The 15,609-nt window shown below is 62.2% G+C and overlaps 4 protein-coding genes and 1 long non-coding RNA gene across 5 annotated transcripts; 1 reads left to right on the top strand and 4 right to left on the bottom strand.

Moving 5' to 3' along the window:
- Positions 1 to 114: 114 nt before the first annotated feature.
- On the bottom strand, positions 115 to 4,007 carry ZP1 (zona pellucida glycoprotein 1; the record flags this gene model as incomplete). Its single annotated transcript, XM_082059251.1, has 11 exons — positions 115 to 215; positions 308 to 392; positions 635 to 785; positions 860 to 1,049; positions 1,119 to 1,246; positions 1,446 to 1,543; positions 1,622 to 1,806; positions 1,893 to 2,036; positions 2,118 to 3,420; positions 3,508 to 3,629; positions 3,848 to 4,007. The coding sequence occupies 11 exons, from the start codon at positions 4,005 to 4,007 to the stop codon at positions 115 to 117; spliced, it is 2,667 nt and encodes an 888-aa protein (XP_081915377.1).
- Positions 4,008 to 5,065: 1,058 nt separating this feature from the next.
- LOC309442589 (acyl-coenzyme A amino acid N-acyltransferase 2-like) lies at positions 5,066 to 7,136 on the bottom strand (the record flags this gene model as incomplete). Its single annotated transcript, XM_082058558.1, has 3 exons — positions 6,668 to 7,136; positions 6,353 to 6,555; positions 5,066 to 5,653 (listed from the first exon to the last, which is right to left on the bottom strand). Exons 1-3 carry the CDS (start codon positions 7,128 to 7,130, stop codon positions 5,066 to 5,068), a joined length of 1,254 nt encoding a protein of 417 aa, XP_081914684.1. The 5' UTR covers positions 7,131 to 7,136.
- Positions 7,137 to 8,725: 1,589 nt separating this feature from the next.
- Positions 8,726 to 10,603, bottom strand: CCDC86 (coiled-coil domain containing 86). The gene is made up of 4 exons (XM_082058126.1): positions 10,384 to 10,603; positions 9,885 to 10,014; positions 9,231 to 9,305; positions 8,726 to 9,022 (listed from the first exon to the last, which is right to left on the bottom strand). The coding sequence occupies exons 1-4, from the start codon at positions 10,578 to 10,580 to the stop codon at positions 8,903 to 8,905; spliced, it is 522 nt and encodes a 173-aa protein (XP_081914252.1). The 5' UTR covers positions 10,581 to 10,603; the 3' UTR covers positions 8,726 to 8,902.
- A 233-nt stretch (positions 10,604 to 10,836) lies between these two features.
- Positions 10,837 to 13,538, bottom strand: LOC309442604 (membrane-spanning 4-domains subfamily A member 15-like). Its single transcript, XM_082058583.1, has 5 exons — positions 13,117 to 13,538; positions 12,725 to 12,844; positions 12,489 to 12,545; positions 11,991 to 12,146; positions 10,837 to 11,329 (listed from the first exon to the last, which is right to left on the bottom strand). Exons 1-5 carry the CDS (start codon positions 13,285 to 13,287, stop codon positions 11,123 to 11,125), a joined length of 711 nt encoding a protein of 236 aa, XP_081914709.1. The 5' UTR covers positions 13,288 to 13,538; the 3' UTR covers positions 10,837 to 11,122.
- LOC309442605 lies at positions 11,317 to 12,835 on the top strand. Its single transcript, XR_014184638.1, has 3 exons — positions 11,317 to 11,435; positions 12,525 to 12,642; positions 12,728 to 12,835. It is a non-coding gene; the product is annotated as an uncharacterized lncRNA (long non-coding RNA).
- Positions 13,539 to 15,609: the final 2,071 nt, after the last annotated feature.

The raw sequence follows: 15,609 nt of genomic DNA, 5'->3' as shown, positions 1-15,609 counted from the left end.
ATGTCAAGCGGTGTCTGGCTGGAGGAAGAGGAGGAGGAAGAGTTGAGTTAGAGTGGGGATGAAGCGGGGGGACAGTTTGAGAGGGGAGGGGACACTCACCCCGTCCCTTTGGCCTCAGCCTCTCTGTGCCTTGGGGACCTTGGGGAAGATGATGTGTCCCTGCGAGGTGACGATGGCCTCAGTTGTCCTGTTGTCACCCAGAGAGCGGCGGGCTCCTGCGGAGGGGCAGGGGGTGGGTGTGGGAAGCTGGGGGGGTGACAGGTGAGGGGGTGACAGGCGGGGGGGTGACAGGCACCCCCAGACTCACGCGAGGGCACTCCCAGCTGGCAGGAGGGCCGGCAGGGCTCGGGCTGGGCCAGGTGACACACCGAGGCGCTGCAGGAGATGTACACCTGGGAACGGGGGGTGGGACTCAGCAGGGCTGGGAGCCACCCCGAGAAGGGGCTGTGACCCCCCCCCAAAAAAAGAAGAGTGGGGTCCTCATTGCAGTTGTGGAGTTGGGAGAGGAAGACGCGGCACTGGCACCCTGAAAATGTGGTGGGGCGGGGGATTGGTGACACCGGGGGGCTCAGGGGACAACGGGGACATCTGAAGCCCCTGCCCACCCCCGGGGCGATGCTGCAGGGCCCCCCACCTCTCCCTCCAGCGCGGCCATGGACGGCGGCTCCACGAAGGTGAAGGTGGAGATGACGAAGCGCTGGTAGTGACTGGGGAAGGGCAGCTGCGGCGTGGCCGGTCCCACCGGCACCAGCTGCGTCCTGTAGTTGTCACCCGTGTAGGGACACCTGGGTGTGCGAGAAGGACCCTCGGTTGGAACAGTGACCCCCCCACACCCTCCTCCTGCCCCCCCACCACTCACCCATCCACCAGGATGGGCCACTGGGGCTCGGCAGTGCCGGCGGTGCCAGGGGACGCCCAGCACTGGTGCAGAACCAGCACCAAGTTGGGGTCCGTCTTGTGCAGCAGCCGAACCTCCACGTAGACGGGGTCCCGCAGCACCCGCACCAGCGGGAAGTCGCCCTCGGCGTGGTACGAGCTGTAGCTCTCGTCTGCGGGGACGACGAGGGGGTGAGTGGGACATGGAGGGGACACACGGCAGGGACATGGTGGGTGCTCACCGGTGGCGATGCGGAGCTGCAGCCCCAGCGGCCCCTGCATGGCCAGGGGGGTGACGGTGGGGGGGACGGCCACCTCCATGTGGAGCGGCAGCAGGTCGCTGGCGTTGTAGATGCAGCGAGCGTGGAGGCTGGGGGGGCAGAGCAGAACTGGGTGTCCCCCCCGGCATCTTCCAGCACCCCGCAGTGTCCCCAAGGAAGGGGGGACCTGCCTGGGGGTCCTGGTGGCAGCAAGTGGGGGTACAGGTCTGGGGGTGCTGCAGGTGGATGGGGAACAGGACAGGCTTTGCTGAGGGGGGGGTCCCAGCTTTACTCCCCCCCGTCCCTTACATGTAGGTGCTGTCGCGGGTGATGGAGCCACGGGGGGACCCCTGGACGTCGATGGTGGAGATGAGCTGGTTCTCATAGACCAGCTGGTCCTCGATCACCTGGGGGGGGACACGCACGACGTGTCAGTGTCCCCAGAACGCTCTGAGCGGCTTTTTGGGGGGGTGACACCCCCGTACCTGGACGGTGGTGCCGCACTGGGTGACGGCGAAGCGGAACATGACGAAGGCGTCGGTGACGCGCAGGGGCTGGCAGCCGGGCTGCGCGCTGGCCAGCCGCACGCTGTCCAGGTTGTAGGGCTGGGTGACGAGTCCCCGCGGCACCACCAGCACGAAGTGACCGTCCAGCAGGCACTGCACGGTGGCTTGTGACACGAGGGGGTGACCTGTGAGCACCTGTCACCCCCTGATGAAGACGGGGTGTCCCCAGGGACCCCCGCAAACGTCCTACCTGTGTTGCCGTAGTAGCAGGGCGCCACGCGGTCCATGTCATCGTAGCAGCATCCCGCCTGCAGACATGGCTCCCGGCCCGGGGGGGCCACGCACGCCATCCTCCCCACCGTCACCTGGCACTGCTCCCGCGTCAGCTGCGTCCCTGCGGTGGCACAGAGGGGACACTGTCACCCTGAGTATCCCCCTACCAGAGTGTCCCCTCTGTCCCACTCGGTGTCCTTACCTGCCCCTGCAGAGGGGTAGAAGAGAGCCGTGGACTGCAGCAGCCTAGGCGGGGACTGAAGCCCAGGGTGCAGTAAGCCAGGCTGGGCTTGGGGCTGGAGTCCTGGACTCACTAAACCCGGCTGAGGCTGAGCCTGGAACCCAGGGTGGACCAAACCTGGGCGGGACTGGAGACCCGGGTGCATTAGGCTGGGTTGGGAATGGACCAGCCCAGTTTGGCTCTGCAGAGCTGAGTGGACTAAACCGGACTGGGGACTAAGGTGAGACAGCCCAGTTTGGCTCTGGGGCCCAGGGTGGAGGAGACCAGTTTGGGACTGGGTCTGAAGGCTGGGGCGAGTTAAACCAGGCTGGTTTGGGGGCTGAGCTCCTGGGCGTACAAAGCCAGTTTGAGTTTGAGCACCAGCATGTGTTAAGCCAGACTGGACACCAGGGTGCACCACACCAGCCTGGTTTTGGGGCTGAACCCCTGGACGAAGAAAAGCTGGTTGGTTTTGCGCTCCATGGCTCACAAATCCAGGCTGATTTTGGATCTGAACCCCTGGGCGAAGAAGATTGTGTTGGTTTTGGGGACCAGGGTGCGCAAGCCCAGGCTGGATTTGGTTTTGAAGCCATGGACGAAGGAGATGTTGGGTTTGAGCTCCAGGGTGCACCAAACCAGCCTGGTTTTGGGTCTGAACCCCGGGACGAAGAAGATTGTGTTGGTTTTGAGCTCCAGGGTGCACAAGTCCCAGCTGATTCTGGGTCTGAACCCCTGGGCGAAGAAAACCTGGTTGGTTTTGAGCTCCAGGGTACACAAGTCCCAGCTGATTTTGGGTCTGAACCCCTGGGCGAAGGAAGTTGTGTTGGGTTTGAGCTCCAGGGCGCACCAAACCAGCCCGGTTTGGGTTTTGAAGCCCAGGCTGGGCTGGGAGCTGCATGCCCGGGCGTATGAAGCCCCCATGGGGCTGGAGCCCTGGGCGAGCCTGGCTAGGCTGGGACTGGATCCCTGGGTGCAGTAGGATAGGCTGGGTCTGAGCTATGGGATGTCCCCGCTCCGAGTGGCTTTGGGCAGAGATTTGGGGGCCTTGGTGGGCGAGGACAGACTGGGACACGTGGTGCAGGAGGCCAGGCTGGGACAGGGGGACAAGGACATTGGTCTGGGGCCGGTGGCCAGTGTCACCGCGGCCGGGCCGGTGCTCGGTGCGGGTGTTGACGATCTCGTCGTCCGCCGCCTGCGGACACGTCATGTTGACTTGGTAGGAGGCCACCAGGACCCCGCTGAGCAGCAGCTCCTCCAGCTGCACCCTCAGGACGTACCGGTCCTCCTGCAGCGGGACAGGAGGGGCTGTCACCCCCCAGCCTGCTGGCAAAGGGAGGGGACAACGGGACAACAGGAGGGACGGGGACATCACCTTGACCAGGACATGGCAGCCCTCGTAGCCGGAGGAGAAGGTGACGGTGCCGTCTGTCCCCGTGTTGAGCCAGTGGAGGCAGATGGAGCAATTGGCCACGTCGAAGCGGGTCCCAAATTCATCTGCGTGGACACGGTGGGAAGGTGAGGTGACACAACCGCGCGGCGCGATGCTCACAACCCCCCCCCCCATGCCAAAAATCACACCCAACCCATCAGGCTGATCCCCTCAAGGATGGGATCTTCCCCGCCAGCACCCCGCAGCACTCAGGTTTTGGGGTAACCCTAAAGGTTTTGGCACATGTCACCCCAAAAGGAGACCTGGGGGGGCAGTTTCTCACCCAGGACCTTGAAGCGGACGGTGCGGCCGGGGGGGGGATGCGCCAGCAGCTGCATCCCGTGGTCCCCGCAGTCGTAGCGGTAGCGCAGGAGCGAGACGGCGGCTCGGGGACGCGGGGGCAGCAGCAGCAGCAGCAGGAGGAGGGAGCAGCCCCGTCCCATGGCGGTGACAGTGACACCGGGGCTGGTCTGTGACTCGGCGCTGGGGACGGGGATTTATAGGGCTGGGACGTGGCGGGGGGGTCAGATGACCGGAGGGCCGTGCCGGTACGGTGCCCGGCCAGGGCTCCGCGCTCCCCTGCCGCTGGCGACCTCGGTGCCCCCGACCGCGCTGTCACCTCCCGTGGCCGTGCCGGGGTCACCAGGGAGGGACACGAAGCTGTTTGTCCCGCGGCGGGAGAGATTGTCCTGCAAACGGGGACCGGGGACCGCACCAACCGGGACGGGGCTGCTGTGTGTCCCCCCGCCTTGCCACGAGCCGGTGAGGACAGCGATGGCATCGGGGGACATCTGGAGCACGTCACGTCTCCGGTGAGGTCTGTGGGCAGACAATGGGGTAATTGTCCCCAATTCCCCCCCTTGGTGGCTGCACACCCTGCTGGCAGTGCCACCGGGAACAGAATATCCTCCACAGGGCCCTTTGTCCCCCGGGAGAAGGGACCTCTGTCCCCTGGGGTGGCTGCTTTGGGGGTTTCTTCTCCCCCTGTTTTCCAGAACTTTCCTTTCTGGGTTTTATCTTGATTACAGACTAAACTAAGTCACCCCCTGCCCCGGTGCCGCTGTGACGGTCACGGCCACCTCCTGCCCCAGCACGTGCCACCCGTGACCCTGTGCCATCCCCTGTCCCAACGTTTTGGGGGGTTCGATCCCCCTGCCCCATGGGAGTCACTGTCCTCGGTGTTTTGGGGGGAAAAACCCACCCCAATCCCACCATCTCTTGGTGCTGAACCCCGGTTTATAGCGAAAGGGTGTGCAGAGCTGGGGGTTTGGCTATAGCCCCCCCAAAAATCTTAACAGCCTCATTAAAAGCGATATCAGCTTCAGTGGCACCCCAACCCGCCCCGCGCCTATAGATGTACCTATAGACACATTGGGGTCCTCCCACGTGCTGTCACCTGCTGTCCCCACCCCATGGGCACAGGCAGCGCCATGAGCAGGGTGCATTTTATTGAGTAGGGTGACAAACGGGGTGACCCTGGCCCCTTTCCCCCCCGCAGCCATCACAGCTTCACAGTGCTGGTGGGACCCAGCTGGAGCTCCAGGAACTGGATGATCTCCTGCCACGAATGCTCCTGCGCTTTGGCGTGGGCTTGGGCTTCACCCCCCCAAATCACCGGTTTGGGGGTGCCCCGAATGCTGGAGACGCTACAGAGCGGGGAGCCGGGGGGCTCAATCAGGTGCCCGGCCCCGGGGTAGGAGAGGAGGCGGCAGCTCGCGGGTGACATCCGCGCCATGGCCAGCTGGGCAAAGAGCTTGCTGTTGAAGCTGCGGTCGGCCTCCCCCACCACGAAAAGGACCTTCCCGCGGATCTTCTCAGTGGGGATGGCCGAGGAGCTGTACATGGGGTCCTGGGGGTCCCCAAAAACGGCTGAGTTGTCCATAGCCCCCATCTCGGTGAAGACGACGCGTTCGGTGAAGTAGGGGATGGAGGGGATGTGGAGGTCCCTGTAGAGCAGGGGGTTGCCATGGAGGAAGGCTGTGCCGTTGATCCACACCGTGGCCACCACTTGCGTGAGGAAGGCGGCCATGGCCAGGGCCACCTCTGCGCCTTTGGAAACTCCGATGACGCCCAGGCCGGGGCCTCGTACCTGTGGCAGCGGGGAAATGGAGCCAACTGGCAGCACCGCTCACCAGCACGTCACCGGGATGTCCCCAGGCACGAGGACAACCCGCTGGCTGGGACATCCCTGGTCATCGAGACGTCCTGCTCACTGGGATGTCACCAGGACATCTTGTTTATCAGGATGCCACTGGTCACCAGGACATCCCATTCACTGGGACGTCCTTGGTCATCAGGACATTCCAACGGCTGGGACATCCCTGGTCACCAAGACATCCTTGGTCATCAGGACATTCTGCTCATTAGGATGTCCCCAATCACCAGGGTATCGCACTCCCTGGGATGTCCCTGGTCACCAGGACATCCTGCTCATTGGGGTGTCACCAGGACATCTATCACGATGTTCCCAGGACATCCCATTCCCTGGGATGTCCCTGCTCACCAGGACATCTTACTCACCAGGACATCCCCCATCACCAGGACATCCCACTCACTGAGATGTCCCCAGGACGTCTTGCTCATCAGGATATCCACAGGTCATCCCACTCATCACAACGTCGCCAGGACATGTTGCTCTCCAGAACAACCCTGGTCACTAGCATGTCCCACTCACCAGGATGTCCCCAGAACATCTTGCTTATCAAGATGTCCCTGGTCACCAGGATATCCCACTCACCAGGATGTCCCCATATCTTGCCGGTACCAGCCGCTGTGCCGCAGGGCTCACCTTGGGCTGCCGCAGAAGCAGCTCAGCCGCCTCCTCAAAATACTCCATGTCGAGCTGGGCCAGCATGCGGGGCAGGTCCTTGTAGGCGAAGAAAGCCAGGGCCAGCACGGCGAAACCCCGGGTGGCCAACAGCCCCGCGCGGAACTCGATGAGGCCACCCGCACCCCCAAACAGGTCGATCACCCCCGGGAAGGGTCCTGGTCCTGCGGGAGAGACCGTGACTGCAGGGGGAAGAGGAGCCACTGGTGCCACCCCAGGGTGTCACCGCTGGGGAGAAGGACAACCAACCGAGGGTACCCGCACCCCGACGCTCACCAGGTGGCAAGAAGAGGGCCCCGCGGACACGTCCCTCCGCGATGGGCACCCGCTGCACGCCGGGACCCACGTACCACCGCTCGGCCTCGCAGGACGCCAGCGGCCGGTCCTGGGGACCAGTGACCAAGCAGAGGCCATCGAAGACCTCGAGGTGCAGCAGGAAGGGGCTGCCGACTACGTCGCGCTTGACCAGCCGTCGGAAAAGGGTGTCGGGCTGCAGGAACCAGAGCAGCCCCATGGGCCAGATGCCGCTGTAGCTGCCCCCCAGGGCGGGGTGGCGGCCGGGGTCCACCTCGCCCGCCTCGTCGGCGTGGAAGAAAGCCCGAGATTGGAAGACGTCGCCCTGCTCGTCCGCCAGCCATGCCCGCAGGGTGACGAGCTGGGACGGGGACAGTCCCCGAACGTGCAGCTGCACCGGCCGGTCGGCCAGCGAGGAGCGCGGTGTCACCGTCACCTCCACCATGGCGCACCTGGGGATGGAGGCGGGTGTCACCGCTCGGGGAGCGCGGTCGGGTGTCCCCCTTCCTCCCCAGGGACGCTGGGGACACGGCGAGCACACCACGGGGCTCACAACTGGGTACTCAGTCACCTTTCACATCGTACTCTTTAATTCTGCTACGTGTAATCATTTTTCAGTCTTTCATAAAAATCTGGGGTGTCTGTTTCTTATCACAACTACAAGAGTCTAAACACCGTTTGTTCTACATTGACATGGCTGTCGTGTTCAGTTATTCTCATTATTATGTTTAGTTGATTTTTCCTTTAAATGTAAATTATCTTAATCACAGTTATGGATTGGATATCTATACCTCTTCGAGGATAATGTCTAGAAATGTTTATATGGCTGCTGTAGAAAAAGCCCAGCAAGGTAAGCCATTGTAGATGCAATTCAGGCCTGAATTTACAGTGGGTTAAACCAGCCAACGCTACTTTTGAAGCAGCAGCTCATAAAGGTAAATAATATTCCATAAATTATTTAGTTAATAACCCGCCTCTCCCTCCCTGCTCCCCCCCAAGGACACACAGCACTGCACCCTCCCCAGCACCCCCATCCCCGACCCTCCCCCCACACCCCCCAAAACTTGACACCCCTTTTCCTTCTGTTCCCCCACCCCGTCCTCCCCCTCTGCACCCCAGGGCTGGACCTGCGGAGGGATTTGGGGGTCAGGACCCCCCCCAGTCCCACACACTCACCGTTTCAGCAGCCAGGCCGCGGGACCGATCCCAGTAAAGCCCTGGCCCGAGTCCAGTCCGGGAGGAGACACCTCGCTCCCCCACGTCCCCCCAAGCAGGAAAACAGCCCCCCGGAGCCCCAAGCCCACGGGGACGGGCCCCTCGCCCCCCCTTACCCGGTAGGCGCAGGCTGGGCTGGGGCCGCGGCTCTGGGCGGGACGGGGGGGACAGGACTCTGCCCGCCCCCCGCTGCTGTTATCGCCTCGGTAATCATTAACCCGGGGGGTGGCGGGGGCAGAGCCCTCCTGGCCTGTGACCGGAATGCCTGCCCCCCCACGGCTCCGCTGGGCCCCCCCACAGTTCCACCAACTCCCCCCACCCTGCCCAGGATACCGCTCACTGGGAACCCCCCAATTCTTGCCCAGCGGGTTATCAGGATATTACCCCACCCCACCCATGGCTGCTGCTCACCCTGGGGCCACCAGCTTGTGTCCCCCCCACCCACGGTGAAGCTCTGGGCCCACGTATCAGCCTTGTTTGCCCCCCCAAAGTGACACCCTTGTCCACCCCGGCCCACCCATCAGGCTCCCAGCCAGCTCAGACACAGCCCTCAGCAGGAATGCAGAAAAGGGCCTTTAGAAAACAAGAAAAACCAGGAAAATTTAGAAATCCTTCTTGTTTTCCCCTCCCGAGTCCCTTCCAGCTGCACCCCCCCCCAGAAATCCAGCCTGCACTCCCAGAGAAGGTGACAGGTGTCCCTCTCCTTGTGACAGGGGGTAACAGGCTCAGGGGACAAGGGGACCTGAGGCTCTGTGACCCCAGGATGGCTGAGGGAGCCCCAAAGTGGAGCCACCAGCCCCCTAAGTCCTCGGAGGCAAGTCCAGCTCAGTTCCTTTTCATTTTTATGAAGAAAAAGCAGATTTGGGCAGGTGAAGCAGTTCTTCCAGCCCCCGGTTGTCACCCACACAGGGCAGGGGGGTCCAGCAGCCGGTTCCTGCCCCAATGTCCATCCAACACTGAGCGGGGTGACCCGCCGAAACCCGTGGTGCCGCGCTCCCCGTCTCAATCCGCGGCTGTTTTGCGCCGCACGGGCGTTTTCTGGAGCAGGGCCAGCGTGTCCCGCTTCTCCACCCGCCGCAGCTGCTTCTTCTTGGCCCGTTTGAGCTTCAGCGGGTTACGGATCTGCATGAGGAGGGGAAAAAAGGGGATTTCAGGCACAGAAACTGCACCCTTGGCAGAGGAGCGAACCCCCCGCTGTAGCTGGAACTCCCCAGTTCTCCCAGTGCTGCTCGACAGGGAAAGGAACTGGAGCAAACTGGAGCCCAGTTCCCAGGCTCTGGAGGTCACCACGGTGTCCCCAGCCATGAGCGGGGTGTCCCCAGGCACTCACCACTTGGACAATCTCTGCTTTCCGCTCGTTCTCCAGCCGCCGCTTCAGGTTTTCCTCCCGGCGACGCTTCTTCTCCTGCAGGAAACGGCACCAAAACGTTCCCCGCGGGTCCCTCTGGGCTCAAACCCAACCCAGTGTCGCCCCGCGGCTGCGGCAGCACCAGCAACACCCGCCCGAGCGTTAAATCCGCTGCACAGAGCCAAGGCAGCAGCTTTTGTTTCCCTGGCACGAGGTCTGAACTGCCCGAGCGAGTCGATTCCGAGTCGGTGACTCGCAGCATGTGAGTGTTGCAGCCGGGATCTGGCAGGAGGAATAAACCAGCTGGGGTTTGTGCTCACCGCGGTAACACCACGGTGAAATTCTGATGCCTGTAGCTTTGGTTTTAAATATATTTATATCTCTGATGTATCATCTAATGGCCTCAAGTTGTGCCAGGGGAGGTTGAGGTTGGATCTGGGGAACAATTTCTTCCCCAAAGGGCTGTGGGGCATTGAACAGGCTGCCCAGGGCAGTGCTGGAGTCACCATCCCTGGAGGGTTGGACAGACGGACATGAGGTTCTCAGGACATGGGGCAGTGCCAGGGTGGGGGAACGGTTGGACTCCATGATCTTGGGTGTCTTTTCCAACCAACACGATTCTCTGACTCCTCTTACCTCTCTCTCTCTCTGCTTCGCCTCCTGCAGCTGCCGTGCCAGGTCCTGGACCAGCTTCTTCTCCTGCCGCTCCTTCATCTTCCTCGCCCAGGAGGAGCGAAGGGCCTTGTCCTGGATCATGTGTGAGAACCTGGGTGGGCAGAGAGGCCACGTCAGGGCAGAACCCCCCACAAACCCCCAGCTCAGCCCTTCCGCTAACCTATTCACAGCCCCAGACCCACCCTATGAACGCATCAACGCAGCCCAACTCAACCCACCCCCAAAACAGCCCCGTTACCCAAAACTGTCCCCCCACAGAGCCTCCCCCAGGAGACCAAGAACCCCCCATCAGACCTGCCCCCAAAAGAGACCCCCCAGAGGCCTGGAGATCCCCCAAACCCTGGAGACCTCCCCACAGACTTGGAGACCCCCCCCAACAAGCCTGAATACCCCCCGAATTCTGGAGACCCCCCTCGAACACTGGAAACCGCCCCCGAACTCCGATACCCCCCGCTCCCACCTCTTCTTGCCCGGGTCCTTCCACACCCTCCCCGATTTGGGCCGCCCCCGCGGGATCGCAGGCACCGCCGCTGCCGCTTCCTTTCGATTCTTCGCAGCTTTACGACGCCGCCGGGCCGGGGCTGGAGCCGGGGCCGGTACCGGGGCCGCCCCGTTGGGTCCCTCGGGCCCCGGGGCCGCCCCGCTCTCCCCCTCCATTTTCCACGTGGTCCCTTTCCCGCGACGGCGCAGCGCGATGACATCACAGACGCGCCGCACCAACACCACCTCCGCGCATGCTTAGAGCGGAAGCGCGGCCACGCCGAGCCCCTGGCCGCCATTTTGGTATCGGGCAACACCTCCCTCCCTCCCGATGGCGCAGGGCGGGTGGCCGCCATGTTTGTTCCGGGCAGAGGCCGCCATGCTTGTTCCGGGCAGACGTGTACCGGTGCCCGTTATCCCGTTGCGACCGCGGCTTGTGCCCGGTGTCCTCCACTCCCCGCAACTCCCACCCGGTGCGGCCCCCGTGGGGGAGCCCCGGAGAGACGCGAGGCCTGAGCTGGGGGGAGAGGCCTTTATTGGGGGCCACGCAGGGGAGAGGGACCAGGCCCGGGGGCACCGGGGGCGCCTCAGGCCGGGGGGCACCGGAGGGGTGTCGGGCTCCGGTTCTCCCGTGAGGCCCGGGGAGGTCCCCCCGGGCTCCGGCCCCTCGTGTGCGTGCGGTGGCTCTGGGCAGGACGTGGCTGCAGGCTCGGGCCGGGCTACACTGCCTGGGGGAGCAAAAAGGGAGATACAAATCCCATTTTTGGGGTGATGCAGAGGGACCCCCCGGCCCGTCGCCCCCTCACCATGCGCGTGTAGCTGTGCTGCTGGACGGCGGCCCGGCCGAACGCCACGGCCGCCACGGCCGCGCAGAACTCCAGGAGGCTGAAGAGGACGAAGATGGAGTCCAGCCCGCTGCTCAGCATCTGCCGGGAGGAGAGGAGGAGGCACAGAGTCACCAACACCAGGGGCTGAAGGGACCTGGAGAGCTCATCCAGTGCAAACCCCCCGGAGCAGGAACACCCAGATGAGGTTACACAGGAAGGTGTCCAGGGGGTTGCAATGTCTGCACAGAAGGAGACTCCACAACCCCCCTGGGCAGCCTGGGCCAGGCTCTGCCACCCTCACCATGAAGAAGCTTCTTCTCATATTCAAGTGGAACCTCCTGTGTTCCAGTTTGCACCCATTGCCCCTTGTCCTGTCACTGGTTGTCACCCAGAAGAGCCTGGCTCCATCCTCCTGACACTCCCCTTTCCATATTGACCCCCATGAATGAGTCACCCCTCAGTCTCCTCTTGTCCAGCTCCAGCGCCCCAGCTCCCTCAGCCTTTCCTCACACGGGAGATGCTCCACTCCCTCCAGCATCTTTGTTGCCCTGCGCTGGACTCTCTGCAGCAGTTCCCTGTCCTGCTGGAACTGAGGGGCCACAACTGGACACAATATCCCAGGTGTGGTCTCATCAGAGCAGAATAGAGGGGAAGGAAGAAGAAAAGGACCCATGGATCCCACTTGCTGCCAGCATCCCTTGTCCCCTTCCCCGGCCACATCCCCACAGTGGCACAAGGCTCAGGGACCGGGAGTTTCCACCTTGTTCTCTGGGTTGAAGCACCACTCGGGTTTTGGCTGATACGGCAGCATCTTGTCGCAGCCGGGGACGTTGCGGCTGATGGCCGTGGCGTGGAGGAGCATGGCCACCAGCGTGCTGAGCGCGACGGCTGCGTTGACGGCACAGCAAGTCTTCACCTGGGCGGGGGTGTCACCTCGTGTCACATCAGCCACCAGCGGTTCCGTCCTTTCTGCTGGGAGCCATGCGGGTGACAGCGTGACACCCACCCCAACCCCTGCGAGGTGTCACAGACACGGGGAGAAGCCACTTGGGGCGGCCACCCTCTGTGACACCTTTTGCTCCCATCACCCGCGAGTGGCTCCACAGGGTCCCAAGTGTCTTGTGGAGACCCTGAAGCATGAAGGTTTGTTGGATGGGGGGGACTCGGGCACCTCCAAAGGGTAAGACAGGCCTCAGGTAGGAAGGGAAGGGACAGAGGTGGTAGAAGCAACAGGGGAATGTGTTGTCCCCCCACTTACCAGCAAAATGTTCTCTCGTTTTTCACTTTCCACCAGCAAAGAGCCTGAGACCAGGAGCTGCTCAGAAAACAGAAGGGGGTCAGCAGCGAGACACCCATCCCAGCACCCTCCCGGTGTTTGGGGCTGCCCGGAGGGGACAGCCAGAAGATGTGGGGTAAGAGGACACCCTGGTGATGAGAGGATCTGGTCCCCGATGGGACGGTGAGGGGGTGACAGCCGGGAATGTCCCCACTCACCAGGAGCCCGAGCCAGAAGAAGATCCCGCTGGCCACGGGCAGGGACGGGCTCCCGTGCTCCGCCAGCGTCAGGATGATCCCAAAACAGATGTGGACGATCCCGCTGAAGATGTGGATGATCTGGGGGAAGGACGAGTGAGAAGGGCCCCCCCGTCTGGATGTCACCATTGCTGTTGGCCGTGTCCCACCCCGATGCCACCATCACACCACGGTGACAAGAAGGGACCGGGGACAAGTGACACTGGGCACGGCAGCACGAGCTGCTCCCAAACATCCCATCTTCCCCAGGAGAACCTCCAGAACCACCCGCCGGGGAGAACCTCAGGACAATCCTCAGTCCCCGTTTTGTCCCCGAGGTGCCCCGTCCCCCCGCAGGGGACCCCGCATCTCACCCCCAGCACTTTGGGCTGAGCTCTGCGGAAGCCCCGGACCCGAAACGACGTCCCGGCGGGCGCGGGGGGCTGGGAGCCGGCGGCCAGTTGTGCTGCGCGGGGATCGCTGGCCGGGATCACCTCGGTGATGATCCTCACGCCGCCCGAGTCGGTCACCGCCGCGGCTGCCATAGCGGCCCCTTCGCTCCCCGAGTGTCCCCGGGAGGTGGTGGCCGGCAGGGACGCGATCCCGCCGCCCTTTGCTCCTTTGATGGAAATCTCGTCAGGCTCCTCTTGCTCAACGAGGGATTTTTGCCAACGGAGGGGAGAGAGTTTGGGAAACACCCCGCGAGGGGCTGGGCGGGCGTACCTCAAGATGGGGAATAAAGGGAGGAAAACAGGACACAACACAAATATTATAAACCCCGCTGCTCTATAAAGGTCTCAAGAAAACTATTTTATTGCCTTTTTTATTATCTTTGGGGTTTTCCTTCCTGTGTGAGTGCCTGGATCCCATGGATCTGTCCCCAGTGGGGACATCCCCCCCGCAGGAGCGAGCCCGGGGGAGGTGACAGCGCGGTCTGGGGTGACAGCCCGGTGTGGGGCGCCGAACCGAGCCACAGTGGTTTCCAATAGGAAATGAGAGCTCAGCCTGGGAACGGAGCCACCGCACATGGCCCGGAGCCCCCGGGGCCCCTCCGACCCCTGCCAGAAAACGGCCGTTTCCTTCGTGGCCGCCGTCCCCATCTGCTCAGCGGGGTTTGGGGGTCTCCACGGGGACCCCCGGGACGCCCAAGGGGCACGGGGTGGGATGTTGTGGGTGCTGGTGCCGTCCCCGCTCATCCTCATCCTCCTCTGTGCGACTTGGGTCTCCTCCTGTGGGTCCCCCCAGTTGCTGGGCTGGAGAAGGGGACAAGGGACAAAGGGGACGAGTTTTGACACAACCTGGACACAGGAGGTGGTTTGGGGATGCAGCACTGGGTTTTTTTCCTCCCTTGGGTGCATCAGTTGTCCGACCATCATTTTTTTTGGTGGAAAAAGGATATTTCCGGTCCAGGCTCCTGGTATCTCAGTGTGGCCACCGCAGATGTCACCAGGATTAGGGACCTGTCCCCGCTGCAGCCCCAGGCTGGTCCCACCTGAGCATTTTAGGAGCAGGTTTTGGGCATCGCCTTTTCCTTTCCTGCGGCCCTAGAGGGAGCTGAGACACCTGGTTTGGGGGACAAACCTCCTCCAGAGCCGGAGGAGACTGAACCCAGATACCTTTTCATCTTCCATTTCTCATCACTGCGTCCCCCGTTCCACCCCCGCGGGTAACGAACGCTTGAGCCCCGCGGTAACACCGAGATCCCCTCTTAAGACAAGAAATGGGTTTATGCTCCCAGCCAAAAGCATTACGGAGGGATTTTCCTCCCAAATCCGCTTTTTTCGGGTTCCCGAACCATTCCCGAAGCCGCAGCTTTTCAGGCAGAAACAGCCGTGACCGTGGCCGGGTCGTGGGAGCGAAAACCCCCTTTCCGAGCGAGGTATCCGTGGAAACAGCCCCCTTCTCTCCTCCAAACGAAGACAGGTCCAGCTGGGGGTGGCAGGAGCCCAAGGCAGGTTGTTATAGTTTATTTTGGAAGCAGATGCCAGAGGAGCTGAAGCTTTTAAGCAGACGCGGGAAGTGGCAAAGCTGGAGCCGTCCAGCCCTTTGTTTGCAGGAATTTTTGGCTTCGCTGATATAAACAACACGTTCCTTGGGGTTTGATTTCTTCTTTAGGTTGAGTTTTGCTCTCCCAACAATGAGATTTTTATCAATATTTCTGGGTTTGCTTTTAAATCCCCCCTGGAGCCGCTCGGATGAAACTTCGACCCCACCAGCGCGATTTTTGGCATGACCCCCCCATGGCTGCGGATTCACACAGCGGTGGCACCAGCAAAAGTGTCCCTTGTCCCTCAGGATGTCACAGGATGGATGGGGGAAGCCTGGCGGGGTGTTGAGGTTCATGGGCGTTCAGCAACCCCCCCCCCCAAATCCCTTCCCACCAGCACAGCACAAGTTTATGAGCCTGGTGGAACCAAACAGTCCTTTTCCAACCCCAAAAAAGCCCTTTTTTTTTTTCCCAAAGAAAACAGAAATGGTTCTTAGAGCGAGTTGTGCTTCCTGTGGAAAGGAAAACAACTTTATATCCCCATAAAAACACCCCAAAGTCAACATTGTGCTTTGCCTCCAAATGTTTCTGGTTCTCACAGGGCTCTCACCGTACTGGTTCCAGAATGAGAAAAAACACGTTTTTTAGGGGTTTTTACTATTAAAAAGCAGCTGCGTTTTCCCTGTGCTGTGCCATGGGGAACCCCTGGGGCACACGGCTCCTGTGAACCCCCCTAAAGGCTTTTTGGGGGGGGTTTATACTGTTTTTTGGGGCGTGAAGGTGACAAGTGTCCCCAGGCGTTGCCCCCAGCCCCTCTCTGGTCCCTGTCACCTGCTGTCCCCAACCCTGAGCGGTACCCGCTCCCCCATAGGAGGTTTCA

This window comes from Streptopelia decaocto (genome assembly GCF_964273445.1).
Source record: "Streptopelia decaocto genome assembly, chromosome: 7".
Classification (NCBI taxonomy): Eukaryota; Metazoa; Chordata; class Aves; order Columbiformes; family Columbidae; genus Streptopelia; species Streptopelia decaocto.
The sequence above is the reverse complement of the archived record's forward strand: the minus strand, read 5'-3'. Positions and strand labels throughout refer to the sequence as shown.